Genomic DNA, 22,500 nt, shown 5'->3' on the forward strand with positions numbered 1-22,500 from the left:
AACTTTTTCTTGAGTACTTTGCCAGTGAAAAATCTATATAAATTTGTTTTGTTTATTGTTTCCTTTTGTTGTTTTTCTTTGCTAATGGTTTTAAGAGGGTTAAACGCAATCGCCAAAAATCTAATTACGTTAATATAAAAATTTGTTTTGATGACCAAAACAAAATTAAGATAGAAATTTGCTGTGGCTCATGCTGCCATTAAAAGGTCGAAAATTAAGTGGAAAGTGTTAAAAATAATTGAAGTTAATTTAGGATTTATTAAAAAAAAATATTTTATATTTATTTTTATAGTTTTCCATAATTTAAATATTTGAAATTACTTTTGCTGGTAAAAGTAATCACATTAATCAATAAAGTAATGGCTGTCAACTGTTTCCGTGGTGTAGTGGTTATCACATCCGCCTAACACGCGGAAGGCCCCCGGTTCGATCCCGGGCGGAAACACACAATAACATTTTTTAGATATTTTCCTCATTTATCTGTTTGATATTTATTTAACTGAACTAGAGCTAAACTAGAGCTAAACTAGAACTGAACTAGAACTGAACTAGAACTGAACTAGAACTGAACTAGAACTGAACTAGAACTGAACTAGAACTGAACTAGAACTGAACTAGAACTGAACCAGAACTGAACTAGAACTGAACTAGAACTGAACTAGAACTGACTAGAACTGAACTAGAACTGAACTAGAACTGAACTAGAACTGAACTAGAACTGAACTAGAACTGAACTAGAACTGAACTAGAACTGAACTAGAACTGAACTAGAACTGAACTAGAACTGAACTAGAACTGAACTAGAACTGAACTAGAACTGAACTAGAACTGAACTAGAACTGAACTAGAACTGAACTAGAACTGAACTAGAACTGAACTAGAACTGAACTAGAACTGAACTAGAACTGAACTAGAACTGAACTAGAACTGAACTAGAACTGAACTAGAACTGAACTAGAACTGAACTAGAACTGAACTAGAACTGAACTAGAACTGAACTAGAACTGAACTAGAACTGAACTAGAACTGAACTAGAACTGAACTAGAACTGAACTAGAACTGAACTAGAACTGAACTAGAACTGAACTAGAACTGAACTAGAACTGAACTAGAACTGAACTAGAACTGAACTAGAACTGAACTAGAACTGAACTAGAACTGAACTAGAACTGAACTAGAACTGAACTAGAACTGAACTAGAACTGAACTAGAACTGAACTAGAATGAACTAGAAATGAACTAGAAATGAACTAGAAATGAACTAGAAATGAACTGAACTGAACTAGAACTGAACTAGAACTGAACTAGAACTGAACTAGAACTGAACTAGAACTGAACTAGAACTGAACTAGAACTGAACTAGAACTGAACTAGAACTGAACTAGAACTGAAGAAGAACAGAACTAAGTAGAATAGTAATACAACTTAGAACGAAACTAAATCATTATCATTACAAAGTAAACGTTTTACCACCCCTTTATAGACAATGTAACCTTGACAATACATAACTGGAGTAATAAACAACTAATATTTTAAAAATAATGTTTAGTAAATAAACTATTAAACCATTAAACCATGGACTTTACCTATGTTGAATTTCCATCGACGGTAAATTTCAACACCTTTAAAGCGTATTATGAGCTCCACAAATGCAAACTACCCAACATTCATGGCAGAGCATTAAATCAGACGGAAGGCTTGGAAACAAATACAAATCAAATAAAAACACTAAGACATTTAGTATTGGATACAATACTCGACAATTGGAGTTGTAAGTAGTAAAGAACTTATTTTAATAATACACAAGAAACATAAACCCTTTCTAACCACCATTCACTTGACAGACAATCCCATATTTAAAGAAATAGAACATCAAGAGGATCGTAACTATATTTTAAGTAACTTGAATGTAAATCTTCCTCTAAAGATTTTAAGCTCATACATACAAGATGATTTCTTCTGGCGTAAAAGCTATCAACACCGTTGGAAGACACTTTATTACATGTCGTACACATATCAAACCCAACCACCAACCATATCAACACCCAGTCCCCACGCCTCAGCAACTACAACGAAACCTTTACAACAACAGCAGTGTGCTGTTGTGAAGGAGAAATGTAAAAAAACAAAACCTTGGATTAACATTTACATGGAACGACATCTGCAAGAGTTTATTGAAAATTTAACAACAACTGACTACGACCAGGAGAGAGTGCAGGTGACATTGGACATTTGTGCAATGTATATAAATCAATTGGAGATAAACTACCTTCAGCCCAGCATGGATGGGCAAAATGGTAAGAAAAGCCTGTCAGTTATATTTGTAAATAGAAATACAAACAAACGTATGTTTCTTATTTTTTGTCTTTGTTTCAGATCACATTCCACTTGATTTCATTTTGAGAAATCTACCGGAATTGCATACATTACGTTTGACATATTGTACCAAGACTATAGGCACACACTACTATCTGGGCTGTAATATGTTATCGCGCCGTGATGCTTCACTGCTTGCTCGAGGACTACAGCAGTGTCATGAATTGGTAAATTTTTGGTAAGAAAGAAATGTTATCTTTGTTTTTGTTACTTGTTCTTTGTCTTTGATAAAGTGTGTTTATATGTTTTCTTTTAGTTTACACAATACTAAATTGGAACCCTATCAGTTGGGATTATTTGCTTATAGTTTAGATAAGGGTTGTCATTACCTGTCCGCCTTGTCCTTGGAACACTGCAGTTTGGGTGATGAAGGTATACGTGAGTTTTTAAGCTCTTGTAACAAGGAATCGTTTGGAACATTGAAATATTTAGATTTAACCAATAATAAAATAAGTAAGTACATGAACTGAACTAGAACTGAACTAGAACTGAACTAGAACTGAACTAGAACTGAACTAGAACTGAACTAGAACTGAACTAGAACTGAACTAAAACTGAACTAGAACTGAACTAGAACTGAACTAGAACTGAACTAGAACTGAACTAGAACTGAACTAGAACTGAACTAGAACTGAACTAGAACTGAACTAGAACTGAACTAGAACTGAACTAGAACTGAACTAGAACTGAACTAGAACTGAACTAGAACTGAACTAGAACTGAACTAGAACTGAACTAGAACTGAACTAGAACTGAACTAGAACTGAACTAGAACTGAACTAGAACTGAACTAGAACTGAACTAGAACTGAACTAGAACTGAACTAGAACTGAACTAGAACTGAACTAGAACTGAACTAGAACTGAACTAGAACTGAACTAGAACTGAACTAGAACTGAACTAGAACTGAACTAGAACTGAACTAGAACTGAACTAGATCTGAACTAGAACTGAACTAGAACTGAACTAGAACTGAACTAGAACTGAACTAGAACTGAACTAGAACTGAACTAGAACTGAACTAGAACTGAACTAGAACTGAACTAGAACTGAACTAGAACTGAACTAGAACTGAACTAGAACTGAACTAGAACTGAACTAGAACGGAACTAGAACTGAACTAGAACTGAACTAGAACTGAACTAGAACTGAATTAGAACTGAACTAGAACTGAACTAGAACTGAACTAGAACTGAACTAGAACTGAACTGCAACTGAAATAGAAATGAACTGGAACTGAACTAGAATTATTCAGTACTAGAGCTGAATTGAACTAGAAATGAAATAGAACTGAAACTGAACTGAATTAGAACTTAACCGAATACAGATTACTTATTCGAAACCCGGTTATTATTTCCAGCCTCCGAGGGTGCCTATTATCTAAGCAAAGTCCTCAAAAGTTTGTCACTAGAAAAATTGATTCTACGTTTAAATCCCATTGGCAGCGAAGGTGCTGCCTCAATATTTGCAGCTTTGGATGGTTTGCCTTTGACAGATTTGGATATGGCCGGTTGTTCTCTAGACGACACAATTACAAAACTTTTTATGCAATTAATTATACAAAATAAGACTCTATGGTCATAGACCATATCAAATAATTGCTTGGGTCAGGTGAATATTTTAACGATTTTTGTATTATCGTAAAAGAATAATACTTATTAGTGTATGTGTGCTTCTTCAGGACTTTGGTAACATTATTCAAAGTTATTGGCTGTAACAAAACTTTAAAAAGGATGAATTGAGAAATACTGGCGTATCATTGGATATGTGTAACAATTTCAGGAGATTTTAAAAGAAAGTTCATTTAAAGAAGAAATAGAGTAGAAAAGGATAGATAAATTTTTAATTAATAAACTTTTAAATATATAGAAGTTGCCAGCCATTTTGTTTAAAATTTGATTATGAATTATAAGCGAATAAAACTTAAAATAGTTTAGTATTAAATTCGATTTTCCAAAGAAGATTGAATGGAAGAGTTGGCCTTCAATATTTTACACTATTACATTATTTGTTATGGTTGTTACTAGACTTAGCTTTGGAAACATTTATTTACCGAAAAGTAAACTTTTTTTAGTATTCGATTTTACAAAGTCTCCCCTGCATATAATACTATACTTTATTACAATATTTCCTTAAAAACAATATTTCTTTTTTTTATTAGAAACCACATAAAACCAAGAAAAATAACAATATGAATAGTCAAATTTTGTTCAATTTTCTTCTTTTTTACTGCAGATGCCATTAAATTGTATATCCTTGTTCAATGTTACGATTAAGTGTCATAAAAATAATTCATAATAAATTGCTTTGCATACAAACATACGCATGCAAAATACATATATATTTCGAATACAAAACATAGATACAAGGATACGAAAAAAACGTTCCCTCTTAGCCACCACAGTTAGAAGAAGACGTGGCAAGAAAAGGCAATCAAAAAAGGAAATATACTGTTTATAAGGTGTATAATTTGGCCATAATAATGCTTGTCATGAAAATTCGGTATCGTTATTAATTTATTTTCAATAATTTTCTTAAGCTTAAAATAGCAAACCACACCTCCACCCTCTTCTTGATAAATATACAAGTCGTTTTTCTTTATGTAAATTTTCTTATTTAACAACTATATAGACATTTTTAACCACAATTCTTAAGAAAATATTTATTTATTTATTTTGAGTGAGAAAACACAACAACAAGAAACAACTTAATCATGCCATTTCAACAAAGTCATGTCAGCTGCCATAATCTCAACTTAATCCGAGATAAATTTGCCAATTTCAGAACCACAATCTTATGAATACCCACGCTGAATACACCCTTAACTTTATGTGTGTATTTTTTATAATCTGCCTGAATAGATGTTGCTCTTGACTGCTTTCCATAGACACCACTTTTCTTATAGTTTAGCTACTTACTTTTTCAAAGTTAAAGACAAATTGTTGGTAAGTAGTGGAAAGGTAAAGAAAACAAATTTGTATTATTTTTTTTTCTTGTGTGGAAAAGTCAATATTTTGTATATAATGAAAATGTAAAACCAACTACATATTTGAGGAATTTTTTAATACAACTACTTTAAAATCCGTTTTTAGAGCGGGAATGAAAATAAGAGGAGTTTAAACTAACAGTAACGAAATCCAGCGATTAGTCTAGTCTATGGTCTAGTCTAGTATATAGTCTAGTCTATAGTCTATAGTCTAGTCTATAGTCTAGTCTATAGTCTAGTCTATAGTCTAGTCTATAGTCTAGTCTATAGTCTAGTCTATAGTCTAGTCTATAGTCTAGTCTATAGTCTAGTCTATAGTCTAGTCTATAGTCTAGTCTATAGTCTAGTCTATAGTCTAGTCTATAGTCTAGTCTATAGTCTAGTCTATAGTCTAGTATATAGTCTTGCCTATAGTCTAGTCTATAGTCTAGTCTATAGTCTAGTCTATAGTCTAGTCTATAGTCTAGTCTATAGTCTAGTCTATAGTCTAGTCTATAGTCTAGTCTATAGTCTAGTCTATAGTCTAGTCTATAGTCTAGTCTATAGTCTAGTCTATAGTCTAGTCTATAGTCTAGTCTATAGTCTAGTCTATAGTCTAGTCTATAGTCTAGTCTATAGTCTAGTCTATAGTCTAGTCTATAGTCTAGTCTATAGTCTAGTCTATAGTCTAGTCTATAGTCTAGTCTATAGTCTAGTCTATAGTCTAGTCTATAGTCTAGTCTATAGTCTAGTCTATAGTCTAGTCTATAGTCTAGTCTATAGTCTAGTCTATAGTCTAGTCTATAGTCTAGTCTATAGTCTAGTCTATAGTCTAGTCTATAGTCTAGTCTATAGTCTAGTCTATAGTCTAGTCTATAGTCTAGTCTATAGTCTAGTCTATAGTCTAGTCTATAGTCTAGTCTATAGTCTAGTCTATAGTCTAGTCTATAGTCTAGTCTATAGTCTAGTCTATAGTCTAGTCTATAGTCTAGTCTATAGTCTAGTCTATAGTCTAGTCTATAGTCTAGTCTATAGTCTAGTCTATAGTCTAGTCTATAGTCTAGTCTATAGTCTAGTCTATAGTCTAGTCTATAGTCTAGTCTATAGTCTTGTCTATAGTCTAGTCTATAGTCTAGTCTATAGTCTAGTCTATAGTCTAGTCTATAGTCTAGTTTATAGTCTAGTCTATAGTCTAGTCTATAGTCTAGTCTATAGTCTAGTCTATAGTCTAGTCTATAGTCTAGTCTATAGTCTAGTCTATAGTCTAGTCTATAGTCTAGTCTATAGTCTAGTCTATAGTCTAGTCTATAGTCTAGTCTATAGTCTAGTCTATAGTCTAGTCTATAGTCTAGTCTATAGTCTAGTCTATAGTCTAGTCTATAGTCTATAGTCTAGTCTATAGTCTAGTCTATAGTCTAGTCTATAGTCTAGTCTATAGTCTAGTCTATAGTCTAGTCTATAGTCTAGTCTATAGTCTAGTCTATAGTCTAGTCTACGTCTAGTCTATAGTCTAGTCTATAGTCTAGTCTATAGTCTAGTCTATAGTCTAGTCTATAGTCTAGTCTATAGTCTAGTCTATAGTCTAGTCTATAGTCTAGTCTATAGTCTAGTCTATAGTCTAGTCTATAGTCTAGTCTATAGTCTAGTCTATAGTCTAGTCTATAGTCTAGTCTATAGTCTAGTCTATAGTCTAGTCTATAGTCTAGTCTATAGTCTAGTCTATAGTCTAGTCTATAGTCTAGTCTATAGTCTAGTCTATAGTCTAGTCTATAGTCTAGTCTATAGTCTAGTCTATAGTCTAGTCTATAGTCTAGTCTATAGTCTAGTCTATAGTCTAGTCTATAGTCTAGTCTATAGTCTAGTCTATAGTCTAGTCTATAGTCTAGTCTATAGTCTAGTCTATAGTCTAGTCTATAGTCTAGTCTATAGTCTAGTCTATAGTCTAGTCTATAGTCTAGTCTATAGTCTAGTCTATAGTCTAGTCTATAGTCTAGTCTATAGTCTAGTCTATAGTCTAGTCTATAGTCTAGTCTATAGTCTAGTCTATAGTCTAGTCTATAGTCTAGTCTATAGTCTAGTCTATAGTCTAGTCTATAGTCTAGTCTATAGTCTAGTCTATAGTCTAGTCTATAGTCTAGTCTATAGTCTAGTCTATAGTCTAGTCTATAGTCTAGTCTATAGTCTAGTCTATAGTCTAGTCTATAGTCTAGTCTATAGTCTAGTCTATAGTCTAGTCTATAGTCTAGTCTATAGTCTAGTCTATAGTCTAGTCTATAGTCTAGTCTATAGTCTAGTCTATAGTCTAGTCTATAGTCTAGTCTATAGTCTAGTCTATAGTCTAGTCTATAGTCTAGTCTATAGTCTAGTCTATAGTCTAGTCTATAGTCTAGTCTATAGTCTAGTCTATAGTCTAGTCTATAGTCTAGTCTATAGTCTAGTCTATAGTCTAGTATATAGTCTAGTCTATAGTCTAGTATAGTCTAGTCTATAGTCTAGTCTATAGTCTAGTCTATAGTCTAGTCTATAGTCTAGTCTATAGTCTAGTCTATAGTCTAGTCTATAGTCTAGTCTATAGTCTATAGTCTAGTCTAGTCTATAGTCTAGTCTATAGTCTAGTCTATAGTCTAGTCTATAGTCTAGTCTATAGTCTAGTCTATAGTCTAGTCTATAGTCTAGTCTATAGTCTAGTCTATAGTCTAGTCTATAGTCTAGTCTATAGTCTAGTCTATAGTCTAGTCTATCTAGTCTATAGTCTAGTCTATAGTCTAGTCTATAGTCTAGTCTATAGTCTAGTCTATAGTCTAGTCTATAGTCTAGTCTATAGTCTAGTCTATAGTCTAGTCTATAGTCTAGTCTATAGTCTAGTCTATAGTCTAGTCTATAGTCTAGTCTATAGTCTAGTCTATAGTCTAGTCTATAGTCTAGTCTATAGTCTAGTCTATAGTCTAGTCTATAGTCTAGTCTATAGTCTAGCCTATAGTCTAGTCTATAGTCTAGTCTATAGTCTAGTCTATAGTCTAGTCTATAGTCTAGTCTATAGTCTAGTCTATAGCCTTTAACACTGCAGGGTTTTTAAAAACCCAAGTCTCCATTTATTCCCCCTAAAGTGTTTACCAAATCCAGGTAAACTGCATCGCCTTTTGGCAATAATATTCACAAAACATAAGATATACTCAAAGAAAATTTAAATATTTTTTATATTAGCAAACATTTAAAAGAGCTACCAACTCAAAGATTAAATCTTCAAAAGATTCAATTGAAGTAGTAGTCTTTTTTTATTAATGTAATCTTTTATGTAAATTTCTTCCCAAAAGATAATCACAGCTTTGTGTCAAGTAATTTTTTGGTCATAATCATTTGGTAATAAAAATAACCTCCCTCCCAAGCTCCAATCATTTAACACAACAACATTATCATTACAGCAACATTACACTTTTATGATATTTATAAAAACGCTTCTATTCTTTAAACATTTTATTACATTGTAAATTGCTTTAAAATGTTAATTTGTTAAAACTTTTTCTTTAAGCACTGTATGCCACAGATCATATGATAATGTCAAAGAGGCCACAAAATTATGCTGGCCCACTAAAGGACCTCTTATATAGAACGTCACATTGGTGGAGAGATCAAGATTAAATGAGTCATTTTTACTTTTCCATAAATTCGTTTTACAGATCAAGTCTAAAGTGGTGGTATGGAATAAAGGAGTATAAGTAACACCCACTGCCAGCATGTTGCCCTCTTGGGGAAAACTCCAACATATGTTGCCACCAAAACGGGAAAATTTAAAAAAATTATAAATATTTGTAATGTTGTGAAAGAAATTCATATCCAGTGCCCATAATTCCTGCTTAAATAGGCGTAAACGTAGACTGCCCTGCAGATTATCAGCCTCCCTTGATATGGTGGTATAGGTAATATTGACAGCGTTTCCTACGCTATATAATGGTGCATGTTTTAAACGTTTGAAATTGTCAGGTTTAGTTAAACTTACACATTTGTTTCGGTAAAAAATCCTTGCACCAGAGGTCCTTCATCAAGATTTATATGAGCAAATAGTCCCGCTAATGTTTGTATTTGTTCGTTTCCTACTTTTTGAGCTCCATACAAATTTATGTTATTGATTCCCCAAGTATTTGTTGAGAAACTAATGCCCATAGATGACACAAATTTTAAAATTTTTTTTAGGAATTTTAATAAAGAAATTTGTTTTGTTTTTAAAATACATTGTAAAAAAATTTGTTTTTTAAATGTTAAGTTTTTAAGATATACATACGTATTGTTGTTATCTTTAAAACTATAAAAGTAACAGACAGACAGATAGATAGGTTGTTTAAAAGATGTAGTTATTAATAGATAATGTCGAGCATACAGAACCTACGAAACTGCTACAGCAGTGCGTAAGATCGAGCACCGAGGCGCCGTGGCTTAGTTGGTTAAAGCGCCTTTCTAGTAAACAGGAGATCGTGAGTTCGAATCTCGCCGGGGCCTTTCTTCAGTTGGTTGTGGCTGAAGGTTTACTTTTTTTATAAAAAATATACATATGAATTTATTAATAATATTTTGAAATACGATTAGAATGTTCTGAAATATAGTTATAATAAAAAATTTAAGAAATTTTTTATCTTTTACAAAAAATCGGGCCTCATTTAGAAATTTATATGTTGTAACCAGGGTCAATAATATAATCATAGCAAATGTAGGGTATTAAATGATGGGCTTCGCCCGACTATACTTTCTTACTAGTTTAATAAATAAATAAAATTAATAAAAAAATACAAAAATCACTTTTAGAAATTTGATATTATCGCCATTCGAATGTAGAATTTCATTGTTTACTTATTATACATTTTTTAGTTCCCTTTTGTTTTTCCATATCCTTCCTAAAACTGTCAAATTTCAACAACTGTCAATTTTTGAACAATAACTAAAAATAAAAGCTAACTAAAATCTATATTCCTGTACTACTATTTTTTAAAACAAACATTGAAAAAATCCTACAAAATCCACAAAAATATGAAATGAAAAAAACCCATATTCCTTTGTCATCATATTGGTTAAAAAATGTTTTATTACTCCCCCAAATTTTTTGGTATAAATGAGTGTTATGCAAGTAGTCGTCCAATTTGGATAGACATATCAAACGATAACAAGTTCAATACAAACCGTTACCTACAAAACCTGCACATCCACCTGTTGTATGTCATCGAGAATAATGGTGGAGGGAAGTTGACAACAACATGATGCAAATGGCTATCTGATATATAAAGATGGTAGGAGGAATAGATTGGATATCTAGAGTGTTGGGATTCGAGTTGTTTTATTTTTTTGAAATGTTATTGAGGACATGCGGTTATGTAAACTTATGGAGACATTTATCCAGCAAATTAACAAATGAATTTACGATGCCTACAAAATATCGGATGAGTAAACAAAATCGGCCAAAAAAAAGGAATTGAAATGTGTTTTTGTGAGAAGGATTCAGCTTTAATTTTGTAATATTTTTATGAAGTGTTTGCATTTGTATGTTCAATGGAAATTGCTTTATTAATTGTGTCAATATGTTTTTTGCATAAAGGGGGTTTTATACCCTACACCTTTATAGTGGAGAGGTTATATTGGGTTTGTACAGATCTTTGTAATGCATAGAAACATTTCTACTACATAAAGTATAGAAATCGACTTCCGGAATCAATTTCTTCGTTAAGCAATGTCTATCCGTCCATCCATGTAAACGTTGTTATAAAAGTTTAGATCATATGGTCGACAATTAGAGTATCATATGGTCGACAATGCCCGAATCACATTTCTTCTTTAAGCAGAAAATTTCAATAAGATTTCTATTATATACCCAAATCGGATCGTAGAGCTTAGTAGTACTAATTGATATAATCTAATCGAATCTGTGTAAGTCTGGAACAATATTATATACTCTTACCGTTACTAGAATAGTGACTCAATTTAAGAACCTCTGCTTAATAATATCCACATTATTTGTATTTGTATTTATAATTTTGTTTATCTTAATATTTTCTACTTAAACGCTTCGTAGTCAATGAATTCGCCAAATAAAATCAGTTGTAATGTTTGTAATGTTCATTCATAGCAATTGAATTGTTAAAATATATATTATAATATTTACACACACTGCAACGACAATCTACATAATGTGGAAGACAGACTGAGGACACAATTTTATATATTTAATTTCAACTGACCAGCAGGAAGTTAAATGGTTTGATACCTAGTAGAAAAGGGAGAGAGAAAACAGATTTTATGTTTTGCGATAGAGTAAAGATAAAATTGGCTGACGTTGCTAACAATAAAAATCCAAAAATGCTAAAAGAACAAACAATAAGGCGTAAACCATTAAAGGTCCTTTTACAAGCTAGTATTGCAAAACATCTATTTTATTGTGGTATTGTGCGTCTTGACCATTAACAATAGTAGTTGTTGTAGTAGTAGTTTGCTAGTCAGCTTATATTTTGTGGTAATTTTATTTGTTTGTTATAATGTTATAAATAAACTATAGAAGTTTTAGATTAAAACTAACAACTATATACCACATTAAATACTATGTATATAATGCATTACAGACGTTTACAATGTCATCATTTTACAAATGGTTTCTATTGTTCCTGGTGTTTTTTTTTTCTACTTTTTTGTGGATAAAAAATTGTAAAGCAATTGTCAACAATATCCGTTTTCCTTTTAATATCCCTAAAACTAAACTAAAATTTTAAACAAAAGTAACATCAATATATGCATAAAAAAGGAAATCTCAGCAGGGGGGGAAGAAGAGAGGCAAGAAAGGAGGGGTGGGGGGAAGGGAAAAGGGGGAGGGAGAGCGAAGGAAAAGGGGAGAAAAAGGAATAAAAGGGGGCCGGGGGCGGAACAAGGACGAAAGGGGGACGAGAGGGAACGGCCGAGGGAGGGAGGGGAGACGGAGCGGGGACAAGAGGGGACAAGAGGGGGCGAGGGGGGAGCGGAGGAGCGAGCAAGCAAGCAAGCAAGCAAGCAAGCAAGCAAGCAAGCAAGAAGCAAGCAAGCAAGCAAGCAAGCAAGCAAGCAAGCAAGCAAGCAAGCAAGCAAGCAAGCAAGCAAGCAAGCAAGCAAGCAAGCAAGCAAGCAAGCAAGGCAAGCAAGCAAGCAAGCAAGCAAGCAAGCAAGCAAGCAAGCAAGCAAGCAAGCAATCAAGCAAGCAAGCAAGCAAGCAAGCAAGCAAGCAAGCAAGCAAGCAAGCAAGCAAGCAAGCAAGCAAGCAAGCAAGCAAGCAAGCAAGCAAGCAAGCAAGCAAGCAAGCAAGCAAGCAAGCAAGCAAGCAATCAAGCAAGCAAGCAAGCAAGCAAGCAAGCAAGGCAAGCAAGCAAGCAAGCGAGCGAGCGAGCAGAGCGAGCGAGCGAGCGAGCGAGCGAGCGAGCGAGCGAGCGAGCGAGCGAGCGAGCGAGCTAGCGAGCGAGCGAAGAGAGCGAGCGAGCGAGCGAGCGAGCGAGCGAGCGAGCGAGCGAGCGAGCGAGCAGCGAGCGAGCGGCGAGCGAGCGAGCGAGCGAGCGAGCGAGCGAGCGAGCGAGCGAGCGAGCGAGCGAGCGAGCGAGCGAGCGCGAATGCGAGCGACGGAGAGAGCGAGCGAGCGAGCGAGCGAGCGAGCGAGCGAGCGAGCACGCGAGAGACGGCGAGCGAGCGAGGAGCGATCTATCTATCTTCTATCTATCTATCTATCATCTATCTATCTATATGTCTATCTATCTATTATCTATCTATAATCTATCTATCTATTTCTATATTCTATATATCTATCTATATATCTATTTATCTATCTTCTATCTATATATTATAATCTATCTATCTATCTATTATCTATCTATCTATCTATCTATTATCTATCTATCTATCTATCTATCTATCCATCCACTTCCGCCTAATTATAAAAAAGTCCTTAATATAAAATCGTAAAAAATTTAATTAAACAACAAATTCTACAAATTAATTTCTTCTAAAAGTAAATCATATGCAAAACACGTTTATTTTTTAAGAATGAATGTTGCCAAATTTATGAAGTTTATAATATTTTTTCTCCATTTCATTTAACTGTAATATATCAGGATTTCTAAAAATTCCAAAATATTTTTATATCTCAGGATACAAACACATTTCCATACATTACCTATTATTATTATCATCTTGACATTTTTCGTACGTTTTTCTTTTTTTAAATAATTGTGTGTAACGAAATAAATAAAAAAAAAGTTAAAAAATAAACGTGCAAAAATTTATTGGCACGTTCACTAAACACTAACACTAAAATATATGTATAAAAAGGTACGAAATAAAATAAAGAATAAATAAAGCATCCTGTTAGTTGTTTTTTTGTCTGATTTTTGTCACCTATGGCAGCAGACCCTTAAAACAACCATAAATTCATACAGTAGGAAATAAAATTTTGAGTTGAAGTACGTTTCGTCCTCACACTCCTTTTCAAAGTAAATAAATGAAAGGCAATTTAGCGTGTAAAATTAACTGTGGGTTACAAAATAAAAACACAATTTGGAGATGCGGGGCATCGATCCCCGTACCTCTCACATGCTAAGCGAGCGCTCTACCATCTGAGCTACATCCCCTCACAACTATACCGTTCCAAATATATGAACGTAAATTACAGGTAGAAATTTTGAATCACAAATCTAGTCGTAATTTTGTATGGCTAATTTGAGAAGCACCTATTGGACGGCTCAATGGTCTAGGGGTATGATTCTCGCTTTGGGTGCGAGAGGTCCCGGGTTCAAATCCCGGTTGAGCCCTTTACTTTTTGCTAGAGTATATGGGCATCAGTTCAACAACCTTTGAACTTGACATATGAGGTAAACTGTCACGAACTATAGTAATCAACCCTTTTTAAGCCTTTTAACAATTCGATATCATATTATGTTTAGGTTTTAATAGGTTTTCACCGGTTGGCTCAATGGTCTAGGGGTATGATTCTCGCTTTGGGTGCGAGAGGTCCCGGGTTCAAATCCCGGTTGAGCCCGTTGTATTTTTAGAAATACAACACATAAATTTGCTATTACGAAGGCGTAAGTTTTGATTAGTGACATTTATTAGCAGCAGCCACGTTTTATTAGTCAGTTAATCCATGTTAGCAAAATGTGTCACCTAAGTCAACCTTGGTTGCTGTATATGAAATTGGAAATTATAAAGAAGTAATGACAATAACGGAATGACTTTTAATCAATTAGAAAAGCATGTTTATAAAGGTATTAAATGTATATACATATGTATGTATATTTTATACAAAGTCTGATCAAGTAACTCATAAATATATTTTTGACAAAGATGCAAATTTCACAAGAAAACCCTAAAATATTTGAATTGCAATGTAAGTTTTATTTTTTTTTTACCAATTTTTTATTTGAATCTGAAATTTTTTCAATATCTTTAAAACCGATTACGTCAGATGGCTCAATGGTCTAGGGGTATGATTCTCGCTTTGGGTGCGAGAGGTCCCGGGTTCAAATCCCGGTTGAGCCCGGTTATTTTGTTATATAAAGTCAGTGACATGACTGTAACGCCTTACAAGATATAAAACACCTATATTGAACCAAATATCGGGAACTAAAATATAAGATTAAAAGCAAATTTTACTTTTTTTGTTTTAAATTTTATCTACAAATTCATGAAATATCGAAAAAAGGATTTGTCCGAAAAAAGGGGCTTCTCAGCTGGCTCAATGGTCTAGGGGTATGATTCTCGCTTTGGGTGCGAGAGGTCCCGGGTTCAAATCCCGGTTGAGCCCACTGTATTTTATACAATGTAGGATTGTTGTAGAATCTTCGAGGTCATAAGTCAGGTTCAATAAAAACCCTTTATATAGGTTATAATTACCCATAAATATTTGACTTCTTCTCCCAATTCAAATAGATATTTGGCGTTTAAACAACTAAGTTTAAGGTTAAGACCTTTATAAAACCCTTTATCCGGCTTTCAAAAACCTTTTTAATTTATGTAGTTAATATCTTCTTGTATTTTTTGTATACTAACTCCGGAAAGGATATATGTCGGCTCAATGGTCTAGGGGTATGATTCTCGCTTTGGGTGCGAGAGGTCCCGGGTTCAAATCCCGGTTGAGCCCATTACATTTTTAATAATCGGTCTGTGACCAATCTGGGTACAGGAGGCACACACAACAACACATCTTTACTTTCTATAAAACTACTACTGACTTCACTTTGAAAAAGCTTTCTAAAATCAGATGATGGATATTTGATCTCAGAGAGGATACGGTCAGGTCAAGAGATTTCTTTATTGAAGTCATTTTACATTAAGAACTATTCAATGGGAAGATATTTATTTCTCCCTAACTCAGAAACAGAGCTCTGCTCTTCCTGATTTTTAATAGTTTTCTGTTTTTTTTGCTATTAATCGAAAGAAAATTGGTACTGGCAAGGTTCCCATGAGGAACAAAGGGCCACCACAAGTTAGCTCAATTCGGATCTACCATATGATTTTTACTTTATCTCCCTCTAACTGAAACCGCTTTGTGATATTTCATTCTCAAGTTGTCATCTCCATGCATGTAGTAGACGACCTGTTCTCCGTGATTATAATATGTACATTATACATTTTTTGGATCTAACATTACTTTATGCTAAATATTTACTTCTCACAACTTATAGCATTTTCTTATCATTCCTTCCTTAACCATCATGAATTCTAATGGACTTTATCTTTCAAATATGTTTATTTATATCTTTAAAAACAAAACTTTTAAATCTTAGACTAAAGTTTCTAGTCAAGTGCAAAATAAAAGAAATGTAAAAAACAATACAAAATACATATTTTAAATTCACAGTTTTTCAAAAGCAATCATCTTGATCACCGATACATATGGGAATTTAACATTGAAGCATAAAATGGACTTCCTTTTGTTAATAGTATCTTATCAAAAAAACTGAAATAAAGTTGTAGAAAAGTTCGTCATGCTTGGCAACAACCATTTTCGCACTGGACCTAAATAAACATTTTATCATCAACACACACATACAATAAAGACAATAAGAAAACAATTCGTTTTTAATTGAAAATGTAGTCGAACAGAAAAAAAAAAATAATAAACGAAAAACAACATTGTTAAAATAATAAAAATAAAAAATAGAAAAAAAGACAGACAACAGCAACACCAACCAATTGACCAGCCAACAAACTTAATACCAAGTTTTCTCCTGCTATCCATCTCTCTAACAGCAATTTCCTTCCTACTGGTTGAGGAATGGAACACTATAATAATTTTGTAATATTCTTTGCATAGCCTGATAGTGTCTAATATTATGAAGTTTGCTTGCATGAAGAATGATGGATGAATTATACTTCAAGATGGTTTGAAATATGTAAATGTTTTGATTTCATCATAACCGAGTAATAGAAATAATAATAATAACAACAACAACAGTAATAGCAACATCATCAACAACAACAACTCAATATTGTGATAAACAAACATTGGAAATGGACATTAAGACATACACTTGTCCTTACTCCCATATGAGTATCAAACACACACACGCACACCATAAGGAAGAAATATCAATGAAAACATCAACAAGAAAAAAACTCCTGCTACCTTTCGCCCTTACTCTGCCTCTTGCTGGCACACAATATAAACATATCCTAAAGGATAATGGATGGACCAAACTTACAAAATAAACATACAGCATATATGCGAGCGTTTTTCTACAAACGACTACAAAACATCGTGCTTTTGGAGAAAATAAACAGATCTCTAAAGGAATTAATTCTTTAAGTAAGTATCTAAATAATTCTATTTTTCATATAATGACGGATTTATAATGAACAACTAAATAATTTAATACTTCACAGGAATATTCCTCGAGTCCATAAGAATATATTTGATATAGTAGTTCTTGAGATTATCGATTACAGACAAACATTACTCGTTTATAAATATTTCATAATTTCAAAAAAATTCTTTCAAAGTTCTGCATTTTGTTTTAAGTGATAACTTCATATGAGGAAGTGGAACTTAAAAAACGAATAAAACATTAAAACACTTAACAGTTTTAGTAAGTTATCTAAAGGAAACACAGGCTAACAGACATAAATTTATTTATATTTATATAAAACTAACGTTTGGAAAAGTGGTAGTTGATTATGAAAACAATCCTCTATAAATAAACACTAGAAATGAACAATAAATAACTAAATAAATATTTTCTGTTTTATTTGTATAAATTTAAAATAAATCATACAAAAGGAAAAAAGTTGAGCGGGCTCAACCGGGATTTGAACCCGGGACCTCTCGCACCCAAAGCGAGAATCATACCCCTAGACCATTGAGCCTCATGCGAAGCGGAAGAAAAAGGAAAGTTTTCTTAGTAGAAGAAAATAACTTGAATGCACACAATTTACTTTAACCCTTGTATGTCCATGTAAAACATACTTGAGATATTTGTTTGGTCCGTCATCCAAATAAATGCGATATAGTTTATATGCGAGAAGTCCCAACATTTAATAATGTAGCAAACAATTTATTCATCAGGATTAGTTATAAAAAGATAAGCAATATTTAGCGTTCCCACGACTTTCTTTTCTCCGGAATGACCCCAGTCTTACTCGGCCAAAGATTGTCAACTCAGTGACAGCATTATCAAAGGAAAGTTACAAGAACATGCTGATATTTAGAACAAAATATCCGTGCGCCGTTTAAAAACAAGCGGAAACACGATATGTCCAAAACAAAGTCTAGAAATTTTAGAGAAATATCATCTTATACGGACAAAACCTAAACCCACTTTGAATGTTATTGTACTTAACTATTGTGTAATATTCAAGCACTCTTACTTCACATCATTCCGTGGTGATAGTCCTGGACCATCTATTTAACCTACTACTTAGGGTTGACCCTGGCTACTGACTGCATAGGTAACATGTGTTTGTCCTAGAAGAATGTCAAATTTAGTCAATACATGGCAGTGACAAATTTTCGCTAAATAATTTTTAAAGTCTCTACTGTTTAAATTATGTACATGGGTATGGTAAAATGACGACTGTCATGACTCTCGCTTATTAAAGGGGGGTCAAAAAAGTGATGACTATCTTCCCACTAGTTTAGAAAGAGTACATTCTTGACGATTAATTGGTACCAACAACCACATGGTTAGAAGTCAGTGGAAAATGTTTTTTCGGATGCACTGACTCTTGTATTCTGATTGCATTAACAACCAGAAGTTTATTAAATTTTATAGCGATAAATATTTAAATTTTTTTTTAAATTACATATAACATTTATTAAGCGAAAAATCTTTACAAAATATTTTCCACAACTTACCGCTTTTAAAGAAAGTTTCCGACATTCTTGCATTTATTGTTATTGTATTAATATGTAGCACATTATTTAGTTATTTTTCGTTTTAATAATTTTTTTAATTAATTTAAATACAATTAATTTAATTTTAATTATTTCAATTAAATTACTGCTATATTTTTCACACTTTCTTTCTGGTTATAACAACAACAATTAATAAACACAATAAACAGCGCAGTCAACAGCACATAAACAAAATCAAAACAAATTAACAAACAACAACAATCAACGCAGTAAGCAGCGCTGCCTTTTCCATTGTACACAATGATTGGTGTTTTATAATTTTAAGTAATTATTTTAATAAATATTAAACATATTTTCTATAAACAACAACAATTCAACTTATTTGTTGTAAATTTAACACTTCCACACAACTTTTATTAAAAAAACAACAAAAATATGTTGAGCCACTTGGAGCAAAAAACAATTTCTTAATTTTTTCCTTTAAAAACACTTTATTTCTTTTAAAATTTACTTAATTTGTATAACAAACACTTTACAAACATTTATTTAATAAATTAATAAATTTTCTTGAAATTAACACCAAACTCAACTAAAAGGAAAAATACTGTGAGATTCTGGCGCAAAAGATACGTGTTTACAAAACAAAATAAAAGCATTTGTAGTTTTTGTTGTTGTTTCGCAAACCATTTTGAATGAGATAACTGCAGCGTCGAACTTGTGAACATTTTTGCAAGGAGTATGATAATATGTCAAATTTTATGCATATGTAATTTGACATTATGGTAACTGAAATTTGGTCGACCTACAACACCTACTATTGTTACAGTTTGATACTGTGTATAAGATTGTGAATTATTGAGTTGAATTTATTTACACCAAAATGTTTATTGTGAATGGCTGTTTGTATATTCTCACCACTAAAGTATTATTGTATTGTTGCCATAATATATAGAAGAAATTGTTCATTGTTGGCATGAGGCTCAATGGTCTAGGGGTATGATTCTCGCTTTGGGTGCGAGAGGTCCCGGGTTCAAATCCCGGTTGAGCCCGGTTACTTTTTATTAGTTTTTTAATTATTAAAAAAACATTTAAGTTTTAGCATAAAAAATGTTGATTGGAGATGCGGGGCATCGATCCCCGTACCTCTCACATGCTAAGCGAGCGCTCTACCATCTGAGCTACATCCCCGTTGTTAATTTACTTTTGGTAAATAACTTCTTGTAATTAGTTGTGGTTGTAAAGGAGCTATTGATTCATTAAAAAAGATTTTAATTTATTTTAACGATAATTTCTAATTTCTTCGCTTTTATTTAATTTAAATATAAATGATATTTACTCTAAATGTAGATTTTTTTGTGTGCATGTTTAACAAATGATTAAATTATAAACTAAAAATTTTAAATTAATTTAAATAAATTCAAAATAACAATAAATTATTTGCCAAACCAACCGCCACCGCCAAAACTGCCGCCGCTGTGATGGTATTCATGATGTTCATAACCACTGCTGTGGAAGCCGCCTCCACCAAAACCTTTATGGCCATGTCCACCAAAACCTCCTAAGCCATGACCGAAACCAAGACCATGTTTTTTGAAACCCAACAATTTGGGGCTACGAAATTTAACGCCAACAAAACCGGCATGGGGCCCTTTGAAGGCCACCAATTTCAATTTGCCACATACAGCATCACCAATTAACAGCAACAGAATCAAAAGAGAAAATTTCTGGAAGATATCACACCATAATTCAATAAAATATTTTAATTTTATTGTTTTTTATTAAAACTCACTAATATTTTCATTTTTATTTGGGGTAATAATTTGTTTCAACGTTTCTTTTATGTTAACAATTGTTTTTAATGTTTTTTTTTTATTTTATTATACTTTTATCTATATTTGGATGCTGGTCTTGTAAAAACTGAAACTGATTTGTTGTGGTTACTTACTTTTATTCATATTTTGCCCTTTTCAGAGAAAACCTCTAGCCATATGTAAACCATTCCATTTAAGTTGGGTTTTTTGTTGTTTTTTCGTTAATATTTAATTTTGGCTTAAATATGTTTAGTTTATTTACGTTTTTTTACATTATGTTGTTGTTGTTTTGTATTTTTGGTTTAGTGTGCCCCTGAAAATATTCCGGTTTTAATGCTGGTTGTCTTGTTGTTGTAAAATGTGCAAGTAGTCTCGAAAATGTTTTATCAATCAAATTTGTAAGATGCGATCGTAATTAACCCATTTTCAACAACATAATGATGATTTTATGATTTAAATGGGGACCACAAACACAATCGTCATTATAGTGAATGAAATAATTTTTCCTTAGAAATTTGTGCTGTTTATTGACTAGTCTAGACAATTGACTAGACTATCGACTATTCTCTATGAACTAGTTAGTAAACTTAGTATATTGACTCGCCTATGGACTATTCTAGTAATTTGTCGATTGATTATTCTATGGACTAGTCTATTGACAAATCGATTGCCTATTTTCCATGAACTAGTCTATCGTCTTTTCTATGGTCTAGTCTATCGTTTAGTCTATGGTATAGTCTATAGTGTAGTCTATAGTCTAGTCTATCGTTGTGTCTATGGTCTAGTTTATAGTCTAGCCTATAGTTTAGTCTATTGACTAGTTATCAAAAGTTTATAAGTTAAGTGTTGGTCTAGTCATACAGTCTAGTCTATAGTCTAGTCTTTAGTCTAGACTCTAGTCTAGCCTATAGTCTAGTCTATCGACTAGTTATCAGAAGTTTATAAGTTAGAAAATTTCGATACCAAAAAGCACTGAATTTGAAATGCCTGTTTTACACTATTTTTATTAGATCCTCAAAAAAAAAACTCAAACTGTCAAACTTAACGTTTGTCGTCGGTGGTAGCAATTGTAATTTAGCTGTAAGACGGTATCTCAAAGAGATAAAAATTAAACAAACCGTTTTAAAATTATTGATATTTGTCCAAAAACAAATTTGTTAAGCAAATAACTTTGTAAATTTTATTGACAATTTTAATTTAGTCAAAAATACAAAGTTTGGTTTTGAATGGGTTAATAAACACGTGAAATAGACAGACGTTAAGACAACGAATAGTCGAAAAAGTTTGCATTTTACTAAAAATTCAACTTTAAGTTTCGTAAATTCCCAAATTTATAAAAAAAATATGTTAATTAGAAATGAATCACTGTTAAAACACTATTAATTGAATATTTAAGATTATTGACCTCCAAATACAAATCTTAAACTCAAAACTGTAAAAGACAATGTAATTTGTGGAAATGATTAACATATTCAAACACAGTAGTATTTTCCAAAATAACAGTTATTTAACTTTTATTAAAAACTAAAATTTTAAATCTAATTAACCATAAAGACCGCCATAACCGGGATAACCACCATAGCCGCCATAACCACCTCTAAAACCAGAATTATAGCCACTATAACCACTACTATAGCCACTATAACCCGAATTGTAACCACCATAACCTCCTAATCCGCCATAACCACCATAACCGCCATAACCGGGATAGCCGCCGTAACCAGGATAACCACCATAACCTCCATAGCCACCATAGCCCTGATTAAAGGAGGAGGAAGCGGAACTGGAAAAAGAATTGCTTTGCCCATAAGCAGAACCATAACCTCCAAAATAGGGACCACCAAAACCAAAACTTCTGCCCTGAGCTCGACTACTTTGTTGCTGCTGTTGTTGTGTTTGCACCTGGCCATAACAAGTGCCAGCTGTCAGCAAGAAAAATATACTTAATACCTAAAGAATATATGAAAAAATTATATAATTTTCGCATTTACTATAGTCTTTCCTTT

General features: G+C 32.7%; 2 protein-coding genes, 9 non-coding genes and 1 pseudogene across 11 annotated transcripts in view; 9 read left to right on the top strand and 3 right to left on the bottom strand.

Annotated features, from left to right (window-relative positions):
* Positions 1-372: 372 nt before the first annotated feature.
* Positions 373-445, top strand: Trnav-aac. The gene has a single exon. It is a non-coding gene; the product is annotated as a tRNA-Val (tRNA).
* Positions 446-1,575: 1,130 nt separating this feature from the next.
* On the top strand, positions 1,576-4,168 carry LOC119604946 (annotated as a pseudogene).
* Positions 4,169-9,761: 5,593 nt separating this feature from the next.
* On the top strand, positions 9,762-9,835 carry Trnat-agu. The gene has a single exon. It is a non-coding gene; the product is annotated as a tRNA-Thr (tRNA).
* Positions 9,836-14,070: 4,235 nt separating this feature from the next.
* On the top strand, positions 14,071-14,142 carry Trnap-ugg. The gene has a single exon. It is a non-coding gene; the product is annotated as a tRNA-Pro (tRNA).
* A 155-nt stretch (positions 14,143-14,297) lies between these two features.
* Trnap-ugg lies at positions 14,298-14,369 on the top strand. The gene has a single exon. It is a non-coding gene; the product is annotated as a tRNA-Pro (tRNA).
* Positions 14,370-14,797: 428 nt separating this feature from the next.
* Trnap-ugg lies at positions 14,798-14,869 on the top strand. Its single transcript has one exon. It is a non-coding gene; the product is annotated as a tRNA-Pro (tRNA).
* Positions 14,870-15,062: 193 nt separating this feature from the next.
* Positions 15,063-15,134, top strand: Trnap-ugg. Its single transcript has one exon. It is a non-coding gene; the product is annotated as a tRNA-Pro (tRNA).
* A 264-nt stretch (positions 15,135-15,398) lies between these two features.
* Positions 15,399-15,470, top strand: Trnap-ugg. The gene has a single exon. It is a non-coding gene; the product is annotated as a tRNA-Pro (tRNA).
* A 2,153-nt stretch (positions 15,471-17,623) lies between these two features.
* On the bottom strand, positions 17,624-17,695 carry Trnap-ugg. Its single transcript has one exon. It is a non-coding gene; the product is annotated as a tRNA-Pro (tRNA).
* Positions 17,696-19,660: 1,965 nt separating this feature from the next.
* Trnap-ugg lies at positions 19,661-19,732 on the top strand. The gene has a single exon. It is a non-coding gene; the product is annotated as a tRNA-Pro (tRNA).
* Positions 19,733-20,116: 384 nt separating this feature from the next.
* Positions 20,117-20,608, bottom strand: LOC119604960 (glycine-rich cell wall structural protein). Its single transcript, XM_037957888.1, has 2 exons — positions 20,473-20,608; positions 20,117-20,407 (listed from the first exon to the last, which is right to left on the bottom strand). The coding sequence occupies exons 1-2, from the start codon at positions 20,482-20,484 to the stop codon at positions 20,117-20,119; spliced, it is 303 nt and encodes a 100-aa protein (XP_037813816.1). The 5' UTR covers positions 20,485-20,608.
* Positions 20,609-21,981: 1,373 nt separating this feature from the next.
* Positions 21,982-22,500, bottom strand: part of LOC119604970 (keratin-associated protein 19-2-like) — a 569-nt gene continuing 50 nt past the window's right edge. Inside the window, exon 2 of the mRNA XM_037957903.1 lies at positions 21,982-22,444. Coding sequence (XP_037813831.1) covers positions 22,037-22,444 — 408 coding nt within the window. The 3' untranslated portion in view covers positions 21,982-22,036. The remainder of the gene's footprint in view (positions 22,445-22,500) is intronic.

This window comes from Lucilia sericata, unplaced genomic scaffold (assembly GCF_015586225.1).
Source record: "Lucilia sericata isolate MDLA Ls3-8-SP2 unplaced genomic scaffold, ASM1558622v1 Contig000447F_arrow, whole genome shotgun sequence".
NCBI classification, from domain to species: domain Eukaryota; kingdom Metazoa; phylum Arthropoda; class Insecta; order Diptera; family Calliphoridae; genus Lucilia; species Lucilia sericata.